Source organism: Palaemon carinicauda, chromosome 8, assembly GCF_036898095.1.
Source record: "Palaemon carinicauda isolate YSFRI2023 chromosome 8, ASM3689809v2, whole genome shotgun sequence".
In the NCBI taxonomy this organism is placed as follows: Eukaryota; Metazoa; Arthropoda; class Malacostraca; order Decapoda; family Palaemonidae; genus Palaemon; species Palaemon carinicauda.
In genome coordinates this window covers 34,763,392-34,784,352 of record NC_090732.1, presented here as the reverse complement: position 1 = coordinate 34,784,352, position 20,961 = coordinate 34,763,392, and the positions used below count along the sequence as shown (strand labels likewise).

At 44.4% G+C, this 20,961-nt stretch overlaps 1 protein-coding gene across 1 annotated transcript in view; it reads right to left on the bottom strand.

The window, feature by feature from the left end:
* Positions 1-578: 578 nt before the first annotated feature.
* Positions 579-20,961, bottom strand: part of su(f) (cleavage stimulation factor subunit su(f)) — a 209,464-nt gene continuing 189,081 nt past the window's right edge. The window contains exon 13 of the mRNA XM_068378551.1: positions 579-1,480. Coding sequence (XP_068234652.1) covers positions 1,284-1,480 — 197 coding nt within the window. The 3' untranslated portion in view covers positions 579-1,283. The remainder of the gene's footprint in view (positions 1,481-20,961) is intronic.

Here is a 20,961-nt window from a genome sequence, read left to right as displayed (position 1 = left end):
GACAGTGAAATATGAGAGTAAGATTAGAAAGTAAGATGGGAGACAGTTGATAAAATATTAAGGTGGTTTATAATAAATGGAAAAATATGAAAATTTTGAGTTAAAATGAGTAGAAATTTATTCCCTAGTTTGAGAGCCCTCTTGCTTGTCACAAGGCTTCAACAAGGACATGCTATTCTGTGTTGACCCCGAGAGACTACGTCATGGTATTCTATTGTTAAGAGGGTGAATACTGGAAAGGGCTGTTTAGAATTTACCAGGGTAAAAATGTAGGATATTTATATTTTTATCTAAAATAACTTAGCAATGGGGGTTTGTCATAATTGAATTAAAATTTTGGACCATTAGCTTTCTATAACTGCTTCTGTAGTCAACATTACTTTTATAGCTGTACATTACTTTCATTTCGGTTACACCTAATGCCATCCTATATAGTCAATTCCTGAAGCTACTGCCATATTTCAGATTAAAAAGTAGGTTCATATTTAACTCTTTTGTCTCTATTTTACTTTGACATTACCTAAACTTTATTTGGTGTTCTATCCTTTTCTTGGTCTGACTGGTATGAAAAAACTTACAATTATAAAATGTTTTATTTCAGCATATTTGATACAAAGGATGATAGAAGTCTTTATATCAATTTAAAATATATATGGTTTGTTTGCCTTTGTATTAATTGCACAATTCAGGTATACATTAACTACATCAAAATGTAAGCTAACCTTTTTTTTAAAATACAGAAAGTTTGGCTTGACCTACAAATATAAGGATACAGTATAAAATATGTGAGGCTTTGCAGGATATAAAAATTTTCTTACACATTTATCAAACTATAGTACAGAGAATAAGTAATGCATTATGAAACATAACCAAATGACATATAACAAAAAAAAAAACTGCCAAATAAGAAATGATCAAGATATCTGTTAAGCATTATTTTTCCGATTGTATCATGCAGGAAACAAATATGATTAAATACAGTACCATATTCCATAACTTTCTACATAAAAAACTGGGGTCGAACTTCAGAATGCATTATTTTCAAATGCTGTATACTTGATAATATAAAAGAATATAACAAGGGTAGAATAACACTGTGAGCCATTGTCTTTTACATAAAAATATGACTATACATTCAATAACTAATCTATTCATTAGAATAATGAAAATGTGTGGCATTTTATAAATTTCTAATGGTTAGAAAATAAAAACACTATACAATTATCATCTTGCACAAATACTGAACTTTATCCTTAGACTAATCAGGTAACTTATTCACTATTTTACTTCATTTTCTTTTGTTGGCGAGCCCTATAAATATCACTGGTAAGAAGAGGTTTATTCCCATCCTCATCATCTGAATCATCACCAGGGATTAACTTTCTCTTGCGGTCTCCACTGGGATCAACAACCCAATGAACTGATTTTGAAAGTTCAAATAGTCTCACATCATGACCACCACTAGTTGACCACTGGCCACCTGAAATAAATTGTATTAATTAACGCAATGATACATAAACTCTTACGTCTGGCACATTCATTCTCTAACCAATAAATCAATGGTGAATGTTCTTTGCAAAAAGCTTCTACAGCATTAGTAGCTTCATAAACATTATTTCTATGAATGCTTGATTTTGAGTTGTTTGGACTCCTGACATCAAAGGTCATTGATGACAATGTTATTTGTTATAAATACTGTACTGTGAAGAATAAACTGAAATTTGATTAAAAGTCATAAAAGCACAGATGTCTAAAGTTAAATAGCTTTCAGAAGTCCTACTCCTCAAATAGATCTAAAAACACCACAGGCATAGTACAACACATCCTGCCCAAGAATCGTGGTCAGGATAAATCTGCCATCCTTGCTCCAAGAAGATATTAAAAGTGGGGCATTCAGTCAATAAATGTCTCAGTGTCAAGGGTACCACACAGTCGTCACAATAAGGCTGGTGTTGGCCAGTCATCAAACACTTGTGTATCAACTGAGTATGACCGATATAAAGACAACAGAGTAGTCTTCCACTTTCAGGGCACCATGTTTTACCTCTAAGGAGATATAACATTCGTTATTTCTTATATCCATCTAACATATCCCAATTTTCTTGCCAATTATTATAAAACAAACTCTTACTGTTTGGTAAAAAATAATTGCAGAGGATGGGATATCATCTTGGTAGCAATTCAGCTGCTGCAGTCTTTTCCAGTAAAGCTACCTTCTTATTTCCAGGCCAGTAAAGCTACCTCCTTATTTCCAGGCACACCTACATCTGCTGGAACCCAGCAAAATTGAACTGTTAAATCTCTCAGCCCAATAATAAAGCCAATCTAAAATCTTTAAAATTAAAGGGTTGCTGGAATTAAAAACTAATAAAGATTGTGGGACACTTCTTGCATCACTTAAAATGGTAAAATTGCCTTCCTCATTTAACACTATTTCTTCAACAGCAGTTAGTATGCCATATAGTTTGGTAGAAAATACAGAAGATACAAGGGGAAGTGTATCTGTACAATTAAATGCACTACTATATACTCCAAATCCAGCACTAGCATCAGATTTGGAGCCATCGGTAAATATAAAAGTCAATTCCCTATGTTCTTCAACATGTTCCATAAAAAGACCTGGCTTCTAAGTGAGTCATGTTCTTTTATAAACCAATATAATATTTACAGAAAGATATCTCTGGTAATTTCCATGGAGGGGTTGATAATATTCTAAATGGAAGAACTTTATTTATAGCTATATCAAGACTGTTTATTAATTGTTTTACTAAAAAAAAAACATAAGGTTGAGATTTTGGGTGCAACTCAAAATGTCTCCAATGCCCTACAAGGGTTGCAGTCTGAAAGGCTAAAAAAATCAGGAAATCTTTGCAACCTAAACCAACACCAAGCAATAGAGGACCTTTGATAAAGGTCTAAAGGTAATTCTCTTGAGTCAACAAGGAATCTTGGGATAGGTGAAGTTCTAAAAGCTCCTGAGGCCAATTTGATATCAGTATGGTGTATAAAATCTAAAATTATTAATTGGCTTGGGGTTGCTGAGTAGTATATTTCACACCTGTACCTAATTTTTAACAATATTAAGGCCCCACACAACTTTAAAATAGTTTTACAGTTTGTCCGCCATGATATATGGGACAAAACCTTTAAAAGATTCAGAGCCTCAAGACATTTTACTTTTAAGGCTTTCATGTGAGGAGCCCATGATAGTCTACAGTCAAATATCAACCCTAAAAGTCTAGCTTCACTTACATATGGGATCCATTGGCCTTTGATGTACATATCCAAGTCTGGATGTACTACCGAAATATGACAGAAATTAACAGCAAGTTTTGCTTTTTGTATACTTAAATCATCGGCACCTTATTAATGCAATTCCAGTAGATCTGTGAAGTACATGAATTTCTGGTGACCACCAAGGAACTAGTCGTCGACGGAACAGACCTGTTATTTTTGGAATGGAATGCACTAAAGCTGTGTGAAAAGTTCCATTTAGTAAACCAATAACACCACTAATATTTTTGAATTTGTCTGCATATCCTTCTACTTTGTTTATAGTAGTTCTTTGAATTTTTTGCCCGTTGATTCTATCCAAGCACCATCAAGGTGATCTGTATTCATATGGACCATTGTTAGTTGTAATTATTATTGGCATATGATCACTTGTATACCAGTCATCCAACGTTCTCTATTGAAAGTCAGCCAGACAATTAGAGCTTACTATTGAAAGATCAATGCATGACAAACTACCAGTCTAGATATGGAAGTGAGTGGGATACCTGTGGTTAGAATCCCATTATCTTCAGTTTCTATTAATGATGCTAACAGATTTCCCTGCTAAAAAAAATCTCCCAATAATGGATGTCTGCTGTTCATATCACCCAGAAAATAAAAAGGTTGAGGGAGTTGGTTTAACACCTCAGCCTCAGCATCATATGAATTAGTCATTAGGGGGTAAATATAATGAACATATGGTATAATTTCTATTTAGATCTATTCTTACTGCTACTGCTTGTAGAGTAGGTTGTACATTTAAATGTTTTTCGGGAACATGAGCCATCCGTCATGACTTCTTCCCTGAGGATTACATGGTGTTCTATAATTAATGTACAGAATTCTCTAGGGCATGGAGTATAAATATCAAGAATTGTTTCTTGTAGACATACAACTACAGATGAGTGGTGGTCATGAAATAGGAGCTTCAGCTCTTCATATTTAGTCCTCAGACTTTGATAGTTCCACTGTAATATTGAAAAGAAAATAAAAGGTTTACTTTTTGGAAGATTCCTAAAAATAAGTCTTCCTATCAGAATTTTTTGAATCGATGGGAGTCTCTGATACTCTCTTTGAAAAAGTAGGTTTTGCAAAGCTTAGTTTGATATTTTTCTTAGCAGGATTAGGATATATTCAAATCTTTTTAATGTTCATCATCTTTTTCAGATAGAATATCGTACCTATTTGCAATATGACAAATTCGAAGATAATTTGTATTTTTCCTAACCATACAAACCTTAGCTATTTACAAAGGGTATTACTTTTAGCGCAGCTGAAATGACGAGCCAATAGTTTTTAACGAGGGTTAATTACCCCCGCGCTAGTTAGCGGGGGGTGGGGAAGGGTAGCTTGCTACCCCTCCCCCCTCCACTCCTTCACCCCCCAGACTTTTTCTCCTTCCCTGTCGGACGAGTACTTCCCGTCCTCAGGGGAATCACGTGACTTGCTTCACTTCACTTAGAGGTAGGACTTGACTTGGGGGTCAGGGATGGCAGGCACATATGTGTAAATAGCTAAGGTTTGTATGGTTAGGAAAAATACAAATTATCTTCAAATTTGTCATTTGTTCCGTAACCGAAATACAAACCACGCTATTTACAAAGGGTGACTTACCCCTTAGGAAGGGTGGAAAGTCCCCAGCCTTACTGACTTCGGCTTGCCCGGGGGCTCGATCCCTAAGTGAGCAGCACTAGAGAGAGGGAGCCCCTGTACCTCACAGGTTCCTAGCATCGCTAGGAACGAGTGGCCTACATAAGCAGTGTGAGGAGGAGAGTGTGACTCGTCCTATGAAGTTGACCTTGAGACCTTCAGATAGGAATTCTAGGATAGGACGTTCCCCATACCACCTCGTCAGGGTATGGGAGACGCAACAGTATTAAGCTTAATACTAGGAGCACAAAGAAGCATGGGTTACCTGCAGAGGTCGAGGTCAGCTATGCGAGGACCAGGATGCTGCTTCCCCAAGAGAGGAGAGAATGAAGAAAGAAGTAAGGGTCAGACATACTCTTTCATTCACACAGACTAAGACCGGGTAACAACGCCCTCAACCTACTGCTACTTGTCCAAAAAGGAGCCTGAGGTTAGACCAGCTGTTGTGCAGCCACCACAGGGCCGATAGAGAACGTATCGAGGCTCCTGTGGGTCACGTCTTGCAGGTAGTGGGCTGTGAAGGTCGTTTGACGCTTCCAGACCCCAGCTCGAAGTACCTGCGTCACAGAGAAGTTTCTCTTGAAGGCCAGGGATGTAGCAATACCCCTGACATCGTGGGCCCGAGGGCGACGTGATGGAGGAGGGTCAGGATTCAGGGCATGGTGGATAACTCTTTGAATCCAAGCTGAGATGGTGTTCCTGGTGACCCTCCTCTTTGTCCTGCCTGTGCTCACAAACAAAGCTCGCACATGAGGACGGACTGCAGCCGTTCTCTTCAAGTAGTACCTCAGACACCTCACTGGGCATAGTAGCAGCTGGTCTGGGTCGTTTGTTACAGAACGGAGACTCGCGATCCTGAAAGAGTCGAACCGAGTATCCGGCACTCCAGGATTCTGAGTCTTGGCCACAAACTCAGGGACGAACCTGAACGTTACCTCCCCCCATCCCCTTGAATGGGCGATGTCGTACGAGAGACCATGAAGTTCACTAACTCACTTGGCCGAGGCCAAGGCGAGTAGGAAAGCCGTCTTCCAAGACAGGTGGCGATCAGAGGCCTGGCGTAATGGCTCGAAGGGAGGTCTCTTGAGCGACCTGAGGACTCGAACCACGTTCCAAGGAGGGGGTCTCACTTCCAACTGGGGGCAGGTAAGCTCATAGCTACGTATGAGTAAAGAGAGTTCCAGCGACGAAGAAATATCCACGCCCTTCAATCTGAAGGCCAAGCTTAAGGCTGAGCGATAGCCTTTCACCGCCGAGACAGAAAGGCGCATTTCTTCTCGCAGATACACGAGGAAGTCCGCTATTGCTGGAATAGTGGCATCGAGTGGAGAGATACCCCTTCCACGACACCAACCACAAAAGACTCTCCACTTCGCTTGGTAGACTCCCTCAGAGGACCTTCGCAGGTGCCGAGACATTCTCTCCGCAACCTGTTGCGAAAAGCCTCTCTCCGCGAGGAGACGCTGGATAGTCTCCAGGCGTGAAGCCGAAGCGAGGCTACGGCCCTGTGAGGGACACCGGAGTGGGGTTGTCTGAGAAGCTCGTGTCGTGGAGGAAGCTCCCTTGGGAGTTCCGTCAGGAGTTGCAGAAGGTCCGGAAACCATTCCGCGTGATGCCATAGCGGAGCTACTAGAGTCATGGAACAGTTGACCGATAGTCTGGTCCTGTTGAGCACCCTTCTCATCAGACAGAATGGTGGGAAGGCGTACACGTCGATGTTGTCCCACCGTTGCTGGAAAGCATCTTGCCAGAGTGCCTTGGGGTCCGGGACTGGTGAGCAGTACAGGGGCAGCTTGAAGTTCAAGGCTGTCGCGAACAAGTCCACTGTCGGGGAACCCCACAAAGTCAGGACTTTGTTGGCTATCTGAGGATCCAAAGACCACTCGGTACTCACTATCTGCGAAGCCCTGCTCAGACTGTCGGCGAGCACATTCCTCTTGCCAGGAATGAAGCAAGCTGATAGTGTTATCGAGTGGGTTTCGGTCCACCTCAGAGTCTCTACTGCAAGATGGGATAGCTGTTGCGAAAAAGTGCCTCCCTGCTTGTTGATATAAGCCACTACCGTGGTGTTGTCGCTCATCACCACAACGGAGTGACCCGCCAGGGACCGTTGGAACTGCTGAAGAGCCAGAAAGACGGCCTTCAATTCTAGCAGGTTGATGTGTAGGCACTTCTCTGATTCTGACCAAAGGCCTGAGGCCCTCTGGTTCAGAACGTGCGCCCCCCACCCTTCTTTTGACGCGTCCGAAAACAGAGTCAATTCCGGGGGGAGGACGAGAAGACTCACTCCCTTCCGCAGGTTCTCGTCGGCCAGCCACCACCGCAAGTCCGTCTGTTCCAGAGACCCCATTGGGATCAGAATGTCCGGGGAATCGGATCCTTGATTCCACCGGGACTTGAGCCGCCATTGAAGGGATCTCATCCTAAGGCGGCTGTTTGGAACCAGACGGGCCAGGGAGGATAGGTGGCCTAAGAGACGCAACCACGATTGGGCGGGGAGTTCTTTTCGCCTGAGGAAAGGCTCCGCCACCCTCCTCAGCCTTGCTATCCGGTCGTCTGATGGAAAGGCTTTGTGGAGATTGGTGTCTATTAGCATGCCTAGATAAACCAGTCGTTGGGATGGCTGCAGAGAGGACTTCTCGAGGTTTACCACGATCCCCAGATCCTGGCAAAGATCCAGAAGCCTGTCTCGGTGCCGAAGAAGGGTCGACTCCGAGTCTGCTAGGATCAGCCAATCGTCTAGGTATCAAAGGAGACGAATGCCGTTCCTGTGCGCCCAAGATGAAATCAGGGTGAACACTCTGGTGAACACCTGAGGAGCTGTGGAGAGACCGAAACACAGCACCTTGAACTGGTAGATCTTGTTGTCTAGGCAGAATCTCAGGTACTTCCTGGAAGACGGATGGATTGGGATCTGGAAGTACGCGTCCTTTAGATCCAGTGTACACATGAAGTCTTGTGGTCTCACCGCAAGTCTGACCGTGTCTGCTGTCTCCATGCTGAACCGGGTTTGTTTGACAAACCTGTTCAGAGCTGAGAGATCGATGACGGGTCTCCAGCCTCCAGTAGCCTTCTTTACAAGAAAGAGTCGACTGAAGAAGCCTGGGGAGCCGTCCACGACCTCCTGGAGAGCACCCTTCTCGAACATGGTCTCGACTTCAGCCTGAAGGGCCAGCCCCTTTGCCGATCCCATGGCATAGGAGCTCAACGACACTGGATTCGCTGTCAGGGGAGGTTGAGATGACGTGAACGGGACGCGATAACCTTGGCCGATCACTGAGACCGTCCAAGCATCGGCCCCGTGTTGCTGCCACCTGCGGACGCAACGCTGAAGGCATCCCCCCACAGGTGGACACGCAGGGGGACTGCCACCCCTAGGGCTTGCGGCCGCGGCCGCCACCCCTGGAGGACTTACCGCCCCTCTTGACCTTGGCTGGAAAGGGCTGGGGCTTAGACACCACTTTCTTAGCTGCCGGTGCCTGTTTGGGAGCCTTACGAGGCTGTTGCTGCTGTTGTGGCGGGGCTGGAGGCTTATAGGGCCGAGTTGTAAGGGCCCTGTGGAGGAGGGAGTCCGTGCTGGATTTCCTCCACCTCTCAGCCGTTCGCTCCAAGTCTTGAGGCTCAAACAGGCTCTCCCCCAGAAGGGAAGCATGTCGGAGCCTACACACATCTACGGCGGGGACCTTCGGATGGAATCTCTCGGACACAGCATCGCGACGCTTCAACACCGAGTTGGCCCACAGGGTGGTAACCTGGTGCGCCAAAAACTCGATGGAGCGGGTGCCCGAGAGCAAGAAGGTCTCTAGGGCCTTCCTATTGGTCTCCTTGGACAAGTCCTCCGATCGCAATAGGATGCCCAGAGATCCTAGCCAGAAGTCCAGCCACGAAGTGGCCTGCATGGCACACTTAGCGACCTTCTCGTGGTTAAGGATCTCTGCCGCCGAGAACGACACCTGCCGGGCAGAGAGTTTCTCCAGGGGAACTCCCTTTGCCAGCTCCTCCACAGAGTGATGGAGAGGAAGAGCGAGGTTGTGCTCACCCAGGATCTCGAAATACCTCCTCTGCTGAAGGCGAGGAGGAGGGATAAGCTTGTTCCCGGCAGTGGAACGACTGGAGGAGGCAAGAAGTGCGAGCTGAGCGTTGGCCCTAGCTCTGGCACTCTTCAGCCCCCGAGACCAGGGCAGAGCTGCACTGGTCTTAGGGGCCTTACGAACGTCAAACACTTCATCCAGAATCGTGTCTTTGCCTTCACGGGGGGCGATGACTGGATCCGTAAGTCTGTTAAGTGTCCTTATCAGCCTTAGGACCTGCCAGAAGGCATGTTCGGACTCTTGCTGTTCTCCTCCCTGCGGGCTGGCAGCTAAGTCTCCTGCCCCAGGAATCTCTTCCTGGGGTGATACGTGGACATTCCCCTGGGTAGTCGTGGGTTCCTGACGAATCCTTGCAGAGGATTTAGGGACGGTCTTGGAATCCTTGGGTTCCCTCCTGGGAGGGATACAGGATCCCAACAACGAGGTTCGAGGGACCCCTTCCTCACGAGACGATTCTCCTGCCTGAAGCGAAGTCTCCCCCCCTGGTGCCGAGGGGAAGACTACCGCCCCACTGGACTCACCTGAGGACGGAAAGGCCTCGTCCACGGGAGAAGGAGAGAGTACTCATGCAGGAGAAGGGACCTTCGAGACCGACCTCTTGGGAACCAACTTCGCCCTAGGGGAAGTCACCACGAAGTCCACTCCTCTCTTTCTCTTCAGCGTAGGAGAGACAGCCGCTGGTTTGTTACCCTGGCCGGCGAGTGCTGGTTTCATAACCCTCACTAACGCCCGTGCCAGCGGACCAAACCAAGTCTGCTGCTCCAAGGACACAGAGTCCGAAATCCTCGCTAAAGAGAAAGGGATCGGGCGATCCTTTGGAGTGGACACGACGGTACCTGCCTGAAAAGAAGGTGGGGAAGAATGCTGTACTGACCTGTCTTCGTCCTGCACTACCAACCTGTGCTTGGATGGAGGTGATCCCGAGTGCCGTCTAGGAGCACGCGTCCCTGCTGCTACCACCGGCTGTGGAATTCGCCACGAACGATGGTCGCGCGAGGGCGAATGGTCGCGCGGGCGAGCGATCGCGCGGGCGCACAGGCGAGCGGTCGCGCGGGCGCGCAGGCGAGCGGTCGCGCGGGCGCGCAGGCGAGTGGTCGCGCGGGCGCGCAGGCGAGTGGGCGCGAGGGTGGGCAGGTAAATGAACACGTGTCCGAGGCGACGAACGCAAGCGTTGGCGCGACGGCGAGGGATCGTGCTGCCGCGTAGGTGAGGAAGATCGCTGGCGATGTAGATCCACAGGCGATCGATGACGAGCTGGTGAGTGCAGTCGCTCAATTTGGCGATGGCGCGATGTGGTATGTCGACGCACTGGTGTGCGATGGTGAGCAGCATCCGCAGGAGGGCGATCGTTCAGGGTTGTGCGATGAGGAGCAGCATGCGTAAGCGGGCGATCGTGCAGGGTTGTGCGATGGCGAGCAGCATGCGCAGGTGAATGATCGCGTGATAGGGTGCGATGGTGATCAGCATCCGCAGGAGGGCGATCGTTCAGGGTTGTGCGATGAGGAGCAGCATGCGTAAGCGGGCGATCGTTCAGGGTCGTGCGATGGCGAGCAGCATGCGCAGGTGAATGATCGCGTGATGGGGTGCGATGGTGATCAGCATCCGCAGGAGGGCGATCGTTCAGGGTTGTGCGATGAGGAGCAGCATGCGTAAGCGGGCGATTGTGCAGGGTCGTGCGATGGCGAGCAGCATGCGCAGGAGGGCGATCGTGCAATGGCGAGCGATGGCGAGCGGCATGTGCAGGCGGGCGATCGCGCGATGGCGAGCTAGAAGCTGGCGAACCATGTTCCTTCAGGAGCGTTGACGAACGTCGGCGCGCTAGTTGTCGCTGTTGAATAGGCGATACTAAGATCGCCTGTGCGCGCTGGCAAGCAGGTGAACGCTGGCGAGGAGGTAATCGCTGGCGCGTAGGTGATCGCTGGCGAGCTGGTGATCGCTGGCGAGCAGAAGGTCGACGCGTGTCCTGTGAGAGGACAGGTGGTGCGGCGCGTTCACGAGCAGGAACGGGAAGATCTCTGGCGCGTTGGCGAACATGTGCTTCTGACACACGCGCAGCACGATGTTGCGTAGCCACAGGACCAGGCAGATGGTGAGCAGGGAGTTCAGCAGGAACTAAAGGGTGGTCAGAGACTGCAGGGCGATGGTCCTCAAATGAGCGCTGACGCTCGGAAGAGAGCTGACGAGCAGGAGAGCGCTGGCGAGGGGGGCGAACATCAGGAGAGAGCCGACGAGCAGGTGAGCGTCGGCGAGCAGGAGAGTCTTGGCGAGCAGGAGAGCGCTGGCGAGCAGGAGATCGCTGACGAACAGGTGATCGCTGGCGAGCAGGAGAGCGCTGGCGAGCAGGAGAGCGCTTGTGCGCTAGCACTGCTCGCGTAAGGGAAGATTCCCTTAGCCCCGAAGGGACCGTTGCCCGTCGGGTGACGAGTTCTCCAGAAGGCGAAGATCTGGCAGGAGAAGGTGAGTGGTCTGCAGAGGTTCAAGGAGGGCGGAGCAGTAGGTTGAGGCTGACGAGGAGAGTCCCCCCCGGAGGACGAAGACTCAAAAAGGCGTCTCTTAGTCCCCCTGTAAGGGGAAGGGAGGCCCTTGTGGCGTAGAGGGCGGTGAGCCTTACGGCGGAGGCGGCCTCGGGGGAGATCGTCGGGACCATCGGTCCTCCGAAGGGGAGTCTCCGTCAAAACACTTCCCTCAGAAGGAAGCTGAGCAGCAGTCGAGACCGAAGGACTCACTTCCCCCTTCGAAGGATGTACGGAAGGAGGAGGAGAGCCTTGAGCACCATCACCAGAAACAGCACCTGCGGCGGAAGGCCCAGCCACGTCGGAGGTCTCTGTCACCACGACGTCGACAATAGGCAGAGGGTCTACCTCTGCTACCACCGGCGACTGCATAACAGCGGCCCCCAATGAGACAAGGTCGATAAGAGCGACCCTGGAGGGCAAGCCCTTAAGCCCCAGGGACGACCAAATCTGTAAAAGATCATCACTGGATAAGGCATTATCATTATCAATAACCTCCCCCGGAGGAGGAGGGGGAACCGCCTCGCTATGGGAGGCGACGCCCTCTCCCCCCACCGAAGGTAGGGAAACAGAACAAGGGCCTGCGCTCCCACTCGGACGACTCTCCTTAGGAGGCGGCCGAGGGGGAGCTTCGGAGGAGGTTTAGGCGGCGGAAGAAGAGTCCCGAGAACATTCCTCCTTCAAGGCTAAACCCGGAGGAGAACGGTCTCTCTTGGACTTCTTCTTACGCCGACGGCCAAACCTCTCCCACTGGGAGGCAGACCACTCCCTGCACTCACGGCACATGTTATCCTGGTCACACCGTCGGCCCCGACATTGAGGGCAGAGGGTGTGTGGATCCGTATTAACGTCCGACATGAACGTCCCACAAGGACGGCCGGCAACTCCAGGGCATGTACGCATAGTAAAGAAAAAAAAAAAAAAAAAAAAAAAAAAAAAAAAACTGAAGGTCAACTTCCAACCAACACACACGCTGAAAAGAAAAAGCAGAAAATTAAAGGCTGTCACGAAGGCGATGAGCAGACACGTCTGATCACCGCCGAGCCAAAAGTGAAGTGAAGCAAGTCACCGGTGTGTGGAGGGGGGAGAGGTAGCAAGCTACCCTTCCCCACCCCCCGCTAACTAGCGCGGGGGTAATTAACCCTCGTTAAAAACTATTGGCTCGTCATTTCAGCTGCGCTAAAAGTAATACCCTTTGTAAATAGCGTGGTTTGTATTTCAGTTACGGAACAAAGGTATTTTTGAATTTCTTGTTGGATGGGAGAAGTATGATAGTCTCCCTCTTTTTAGATTAAAAGATGGAGAGCTATTAGGAATATGCATTCAATAACTCTCTAGCATAAGATTCTTCCTTTAAATCTAAAAATGAGGCTACCCAAGATGAAAGCCTTGGGCTGCTCATCCGAGGTGTGGTAGATTTATAGGAAGGAGGCAATGCCTTTTTTATGAGAAGCACTGAATCTAAATTATGAGGCACTGTAATAGTCTTAAAAAAAGTGAATTAGCAAAAGGATGCTTTACATTACCTGGTCTGGTTGGTGTTGTAATTTTCTCTGGATGTTCTGCCTCCTTTTAGATTTTAAGGCATTGGCATAACTTTTGGTTTGGCTTAGAAGTTGCCTAGCATATCCCACGATGATATGCTCTGCATCTGGTTTTTGAACAGCTGCTTCTATTTCATACTGAGGACATTTCTTATTAGTTGCTTTGTGATTCTGGTTACAATCAGTGCACTTTGCATAAGAAATGCAGGGTACATTTTCAGGATCTGAACAATTGTTGCAGTGTTTTTGTTTTTGGGTACTTTAAATTGATTTTCAAATTTAAAGCAATTGCCTCACTGTAAAGGTTTGTGTTTATAAAAGAAAACTGGAATTCTATCATTTTTAATGTATACATGAGAAGGTACACCATGGTCTTCAAATATTAAAATAATTATAGTGGTTCTGGTAATCTTATGAACCTTCCAAATTTCTATAGGGCACATATCTAAGATTTCTTCCTCACTAAATTCATATAGTTCTTTGTTACAAATCACCCACCCTCCATGACTAAAACTGATATACAATTTGATATACTTTACTTACTTTACTTTACTTTGATGGCTGCTTTTCCAGTCCCATACAACAGGGGAACCCCACTCTCTACAGGACCTCCACTGTCGTTTTACCTTGTTCGTTCAGAGTATTTAACGTTTCATATCACGTATTGTTCATTTACTATTAAATCGTTACTGTCAAACAACTACTAGTGTTTGTTCTAGGAGGTTTGTAGATTGTTATAAAGGATATTCTTCTATTTTTTGGCGTAAATTTTATTTCTATATATTCAAAGCTTGTTACACTAATTCTTTTCAACATTTTGAGATTTGAGTAACTTTTATGAATAAAGAGTCCGACAACCCCCACCAGACCTACCTTCTCATTTAATTTTCTTCCAACTTTATGTTGCTTAGAATAAAGGACTGTGTTTTAGATTTGGCTTGAATGAAAATGGACTTTTTGTCAAATCTGGAAATGTCTTCACATTATATAGTACATACTTTCTTTTGTATTAGTTTGCTAAATTTACAATAATTGTATTCTTCACCTTTTGAGACTGCAATCATCCAGGTTGATGACTTAAACTTTCTTTATGTTATTAAGTTTATTTTGGAACCCATAGATTCATTTTTATAACAATCACTAAGCCAATATATATGTCAAGGTTTCTAGGAGCAGTATAACATAGTGCTCACTATTATCAATTTTTATTTTCGAAATTTCACAGATTGCTTTAAAAGCCTCCTCATGATTATTAAAGCAGACCCATGCTTCTAATTTTCCATTTTCTTCCCTGAAATTCATCTCCATTTCAGTAATCTTAGCATAAGGCTTAAAAGTCATGAACAATGCTTCATAATGAAAAGTTACTGGTAAATCACATATATGAACGACTTCAATTTACTCTCATTTCCATCACTTTTGTGTACATTTGAAGAGCATTCCTTTTCAATTAGCAGGTTGTCAACAGATTTTTTTCATATTCAAACAGGCAGCATCAATGGTATCTGAGGTTTGCTATTTGATCCAAGAGTATGAGGAACATTAGGTTTACTCATTACTTTTTTTAGGGGGAGGGAAGAGGGAATAATAATGAAAAAAAAATATAAGGAAAAAATAACTTTAAAAGGGAAGAAAATATTAAGATTTCCTGAAATTCCTTGCATGGAATTAACTTCTCAACAAATGACACCTACGAGTGCTGACTCCTAAACGTCCACTCACTACCCTACCTCAAAGGGATGGTACCGCTGTGATTAGAGTAGCATTTCAAAAATACAACCATCCCCATTTTAATAATAGTGGCAGGCAGACCGGACAGAATTCCACGAGCCTTGGAATCAGAGGGCCAAATTTCAGCATGAGAATAGTTCTGAGTACCAGTATGGGAGTACTGATACTCCTATGGTCGAAACGCTATCAGGTATTTGGCTAGACTACCACTGCTCCCCCAATTTCTTAAAAAAAAAAAAAAAAACTCCAATCCCAGCAATGGTATCCCTTCCCCGTAATCTAGGCAGTGAAAAGGGGAAGAGAAGTTGGACAGCAAGGTGGTAGACAGATGATAAAATAAGAGAAGGGTACAAGTAGTAATAAGCCATAAAAAAGTATGAGAGATACTTTAAAGAGTTAGATGTGGGATAAAGCTTTCCTCAATTTGAGAGCCCTCTTGCCCATCACAAGGCTTCATCAAGGAAAGGAGACTCCATGTTAAAAGGCATTCAATCATTAAGAGGGATTTTCAGTTAAAACATTTTGCAGGTTGTATAGCTTTACATAAGTTCAAAGGCCATGGACTTCTTAATTTATAACTTTAATGAAGGCAATTTTAGATTTCAAAGTATTCAAAATTCTCTTTGACATTTGAAAGTTTCAATTTTATCCTTCCAACTTTTAAAAAAGGTTCAAAAAGGTTGTATAATATTTCACAATTTGTATTGCAGAAAATACCTACAAAATATAGAACTCTCATTTCTTCATTTTTACAACCAATGGTTTTAGTTCCTTGGGTTCCTGTAGAAGAGGATACAAAAGGTTCCAAAGTAATCACAGTGGACCACGAAGTATTGTTGGAGGAATCCTTTTTATTGCCGATGCAGTCAATTGAATTTTCCTTATCTAAACAAGCAGAGGTCGTCAACAGCGTCTGGGGTTCCCCATTTAATCTAGGAGTATGGAAAACATAAAGCTTACCCATTATCTTTTATGGGGGGGAGAGGGAATAATAATAAAAATTAAAAAAAAAATGGAAAAATAAGATTAATGGAAAGAAAATATGAACTGTCTAAAATCATACAGAAGGCACCACTAACCTTTCATGGAATTAATTCCTCCCTGCAAGAGCTAACTCCCAAATATCCACTCCCTGCACAGCCCTGAAGGGATGGTACCACTATGATTAGTGTGGCTAAAGTGTATGCCCAACCCACTTGATGGGACTAAGAGAATTTCAAGAATACAATAATCTCCACTTTAATCATAGTGGCTGGGAAATCAGGCAAAATGCTGAGGCCTATCTCTAAGAAACTGGCGCACATTTGGAATCCGAGGGCCAAATATCAGCATGAGAATAGTTCTGCGTGCCAGTATGGTCCAAACATTAATGGGTAGTTGACAATACCACCACAGCTCCCACAATTGGTTTCAAGAAAAAAAAAAACTCCATTTCCAGCAATGGTATCCCTTCTCAGAAATCTAGACAGTGAAATTGGGAAAAAAGGTTGGACAGCAAGGTGGTAGGCAGACAGTAAAATATGAAAGAATTAGTAGTCATAAGCCATAGAAAAAGAATTAGAAACTCAAGAGTGTAACTTGAGAAAAAAGTATTCACCAGTTTGAGAGCCCTCTTGCCCATCATGAGGCTTCAACAGGGACATGAGATTCCTTATTGAAACTGAGCGACTCCATTTAGGCATTCTCCTATTAGGAGGGCAAAGATCTCATTGTTAGAGAGTAGTAAACAGATCCTAAATACAGTAATACCTTGGTATTCGACCATAATTTGTTCTGAAAAGGTGGTTGAATACCAATTCGTTTGAATACTGAATTATTATTTCCCATTAAAAATAATGTAGAAGTGAATCATTCGCTACAGTAGTAGCATGATCTATTAGTATAAAAAAGTGATGCAGTTATGTACTTTTAACACAAACATTAATTACAATAACACATAAAACTCTCAGAAAAATGACAACATTAGAAGTCATTCTAACATGAGAAAACTTACATCTTTGGTTGTGATATGATGGCGCAAGTGGATGGCGGTGTGGGAAGGAAGGGAGGAGTAATTTCTGGGAGGGGGGATACCCTTACATAGAAACCACAGGTAATTGATGTAATTAAGAAAAATATTTTAAGAGCATTGAAATAAATATTTCCTATATAAACTATAAAAACTTTAACAAAACAAGAGGAAGATAAATAAAATAGAATAGTGGGCCCGAGTGTACCCTCTAGCATGGTAACTCTAACTCAAGACAGTAGAAGACCATAGTACACAGGCTATGGCACTACCCAAGACTAGAGAACAATGATTTGATTTTGGAGTGTCCTTCTCCTAGAAGAGCTCCTTACCATAGCTAAAGTCTCTTCTACCCTTACCTAGAGGGAAGTGGCCACTGAACAATGACAGTGCAGTAACTCCCTGGGATATTCAAATAATCACAGTAAACAACCATGCCTAGAACAATAAGCACATAGGGACAAGAATGCCATTGTTCTTTTAAACACAATTGGGTTATCAGCATGATAAACTAACAATGGCTTAACCTTGAAATCTCCACTTGCATTACTGCACAGTAGAAGAACAAGCCTATCTTTCCTTGGCTTCTGGCCTGGTAATGTTTTTTCTTCTTTTGTAATAAAGGTTCTCACAGCCTTTTTTTTCCAAAACAATCCAGTTCTGTCGGCATTGAACACCTGTTGAGGTGCATAACCTTCTTCAGTTATAAGATAAACAAACTCGGTGGCAAATTTATCAACTGCTTCCTTATCTGAACTCGCTGCCTCTCCATGCCTTATTAAGCTGTGTATTCCACTTCTGTTCTTAAATTTTTCAAACCCCCCTACTAGCCTTGAATACAAAATCACTGGTAGTTTTCTTCACCAAAACATAGATTTCTAGCATGTTTTCTCAAAACAAATGCCTCGCTAATGCTATCACCTCGAAATATCCGAAACACACATTCCATTTTCATACATACATACATATACCAAGGCACTTCCCCCAATTTTGGGGGGTAGCTGACATCAACAAATGAAACAAAAACAAAAAGGGGACCTCTACTCTCTACGTTCCACCCAGCCTGACAAGGGACTCAACCGAGTTCCGCTGGTACTGCTAGGGTACCACAGCCCACCCTCCCCCATTATCCACCACAGATGAAGCTTCATAATGCTGAATCCCCTACTGCTGCTACCTCCACGGTCATCTAAGGCACCGGAGGAAGCGCAGGGCCTACCGGAATTGCGTCACAATCGCTCGCCATTCATTCCTATTTCTAGCGATCTCTTGCCTCTCTCACATCTATCCTCCTATCACCCAGAGCTTTCTTCACTCCATCCATCCAACCAAACCTTGGCCTTCCTCTTGTTTCTCCCATCAACTCTTGCATTCATCACCTTCTTTAGCAGACAGCCATTTTCCATTCTCTCAACATGGCCAAACCACCTTAACACATTCATATCCACTCTAGCTGCTAACTCATTTCTTACACCCGTTCTCACCCTCAACATTTCGTTCCTAACCATATCTACTCGAGATACACTAGCCATACTCCTTAGACACTTCATCTCAAACACATTCAATTTGTCTTTCCATCACTTTCATTCCCCACAACTACGATCCATACATCACAGTTGGTACAATCACTTTCTCATATAGAACTCTTTAAACATTCATGCCCAGCCCTCTATTTTTTACTACTCCCTTAACTGCCCCCAACACTTTGCAACCTTCATTCACTTCCTGACGTACATCTGCTTCCATTCTACCATTTGCTGCAACAACAGACCCCAAGTACTTCAACTGATCCACCTCCTCAAGTAACTCGCCATTCAACATGACATTCAACCTTGCACCACCTTCCCTTCTCCTACATCTCATAACCTTACTCTTACCTACATTAACTCTCAACTTCCTTCTCTCACACACCCTTCCAAATTCTGTCACTAATCGGCCAAGCTTCTCTTCTGTGTCTGCAACCAGTAGAGTATCATCCGCAAACAACAACTGATTTACCTCCCATTCATGGGCATTCTTGTCTACCAGTTTTAATCCTCGTCCAAGCGCTCGAGCATTCACCTCTCTCACCACTCCAACATACAAGTTAAACAACCACGGCGACATCACACATCCCTGTCTCAGCCCCACTCTCACCGGAAACCAATCACTCACTTCATTTCTTATCCTAACACATGTTTTAATACCTTTGTAGAAACTTTTCACTGCTTGCAACAACCTTCCACCAACTCCATATAACATCATCACATTCCACATTGCTTCCCTATCAACTCTATCATACGCTTTCTCCAGATCCATAAACGCAACATACACCACCTTACCTTTTGCTAAATATTTTTCGCATATCTGCCTAACTGTAAAAATCTGATTCATACAACCCCTACCTCTTCTAAAACCACCCTGTACTTCTAAGATTGCATTCTCTGTTTTATCTTTGATCCTATTAATCATTACTTTACCATACACTTTTCCAACCACACTCAACAAACTAATACCTCTTGAATTACAACACGCATGCACATCTCCCTTACCCTTATATAGTGGTACAATACATGCACAAACCCAATCTACTGGTACCATTGATAACACAAAACACATATTAAACAATCTCACCAACCATTCAAGTACAGTCACACCCCCTTCCTTCAACATCTCAGCTCTCACACCATCCATACCAGATGCTTTTCTTACTCTCGTTTCATCTAGTGCTCTCCTCACTTCCTCTCTTGTAATCTCTCTCTCATTCTCATCTCCCATCACCGGCACCTCAACACCTGCAACAGCAATTATCTGCCTCCCTATTATCCTCAACATTCAGTAAACTTTCAAAATATTCCGCCCACCTTTTCCTTGCCTCCTCTCCTTTTAACAACCTTCCATTTCCATCTTTCACTGTCTCTTCAATTCTTGAGCCAGCCTTCCTTACTCTCTTCACTTCTTTCCAAAACCTCTTCTTATTCTCTTCATATGAATGAGCCAATCCCTGACCCCACCTCAGGTAAGCTGCCCTCTTTGCCTCACGTATCTTACAATTTACTTCCACATTTTTCTCTCTATATTTTTCATACTTCTCTATACTATTACTCTGCAGCAATTCTTCAAAAGCCCTCTTTTTCTCTTCCACTTTTACCTTCACTCCTTCATTCCACCATTCACTGCCCTTCCTCATGCTGCCTCCAACAATCTTCTTGCCACACACATCACTTGCAATCCCAACAAATTTTTTTTTTTACTAACTCCCACTCCTCCTCTAAATTACCAGTTTCTCTTACTTTCACTTCGTCATATGCCATTTTCAACCTTTCCTGATATTTACTTTTTATCCCCGGTTTTATTAGCTCTTCAACCCTCACTAGCTCCCATTTACATCCACCTACTCTATTCCCCCACTCTTTTGCTACAACTAATTTTCCTTCCACCAAAAAATGATCAGACATACCGTTAGCCATACCCCTAAACACGTGCACGTCTTTCAATCTTCCAAACATTCTTTTCGTTATCAACACATAATCCATTAATGCCCTTTCTACTACTCTTCCATTTGCCACTCTTACCCATGTATACTTGTTTTTATCTTCCATTTTCATGCTTGGCAATAATTTCCTTTTTCAGTTGGATAGTTATTTGCACTGTTTTCCTTTTTACTTGTCCACTTTCACTCTTATTCTTCTTTGGACCCATGTGTAAATACTAATGAATTAAAATAGATATAAAAAGGATTAAAAACAAAGATATAGCACAGTGTAACACGAAAAATGAGGCAGAAGGTACAAAGCGTATGTTTATGTTCATCTAAAACAACGGCCTACGTGTAAATGATGGCGTTCGCTTTGGCGGGCCTTGTCTTTCACTAGTCAAGTACCAATATTTGTTCAAGAACGGGCATTTTTCACTCGAACTTTTTGGGTTAAAACCGATTTGTTACAGCTTGAGATGTTTTAATACTGAGGTTCTACTGTAAATTCAACTGCCTGACTTGTGTTGACTATAAAATAAAACATTTAAAAATAATTCTGTGGTCTACTTATACAACAAGAGAAAACCAAAATTTCTGAGACCATTGAATTATTAAAGTATTTGAATATTGTACCTACGAACTGAACAGGAGGGAAGCTAATAGCCAGCCAGGAAAAATGATAAAAACATATATA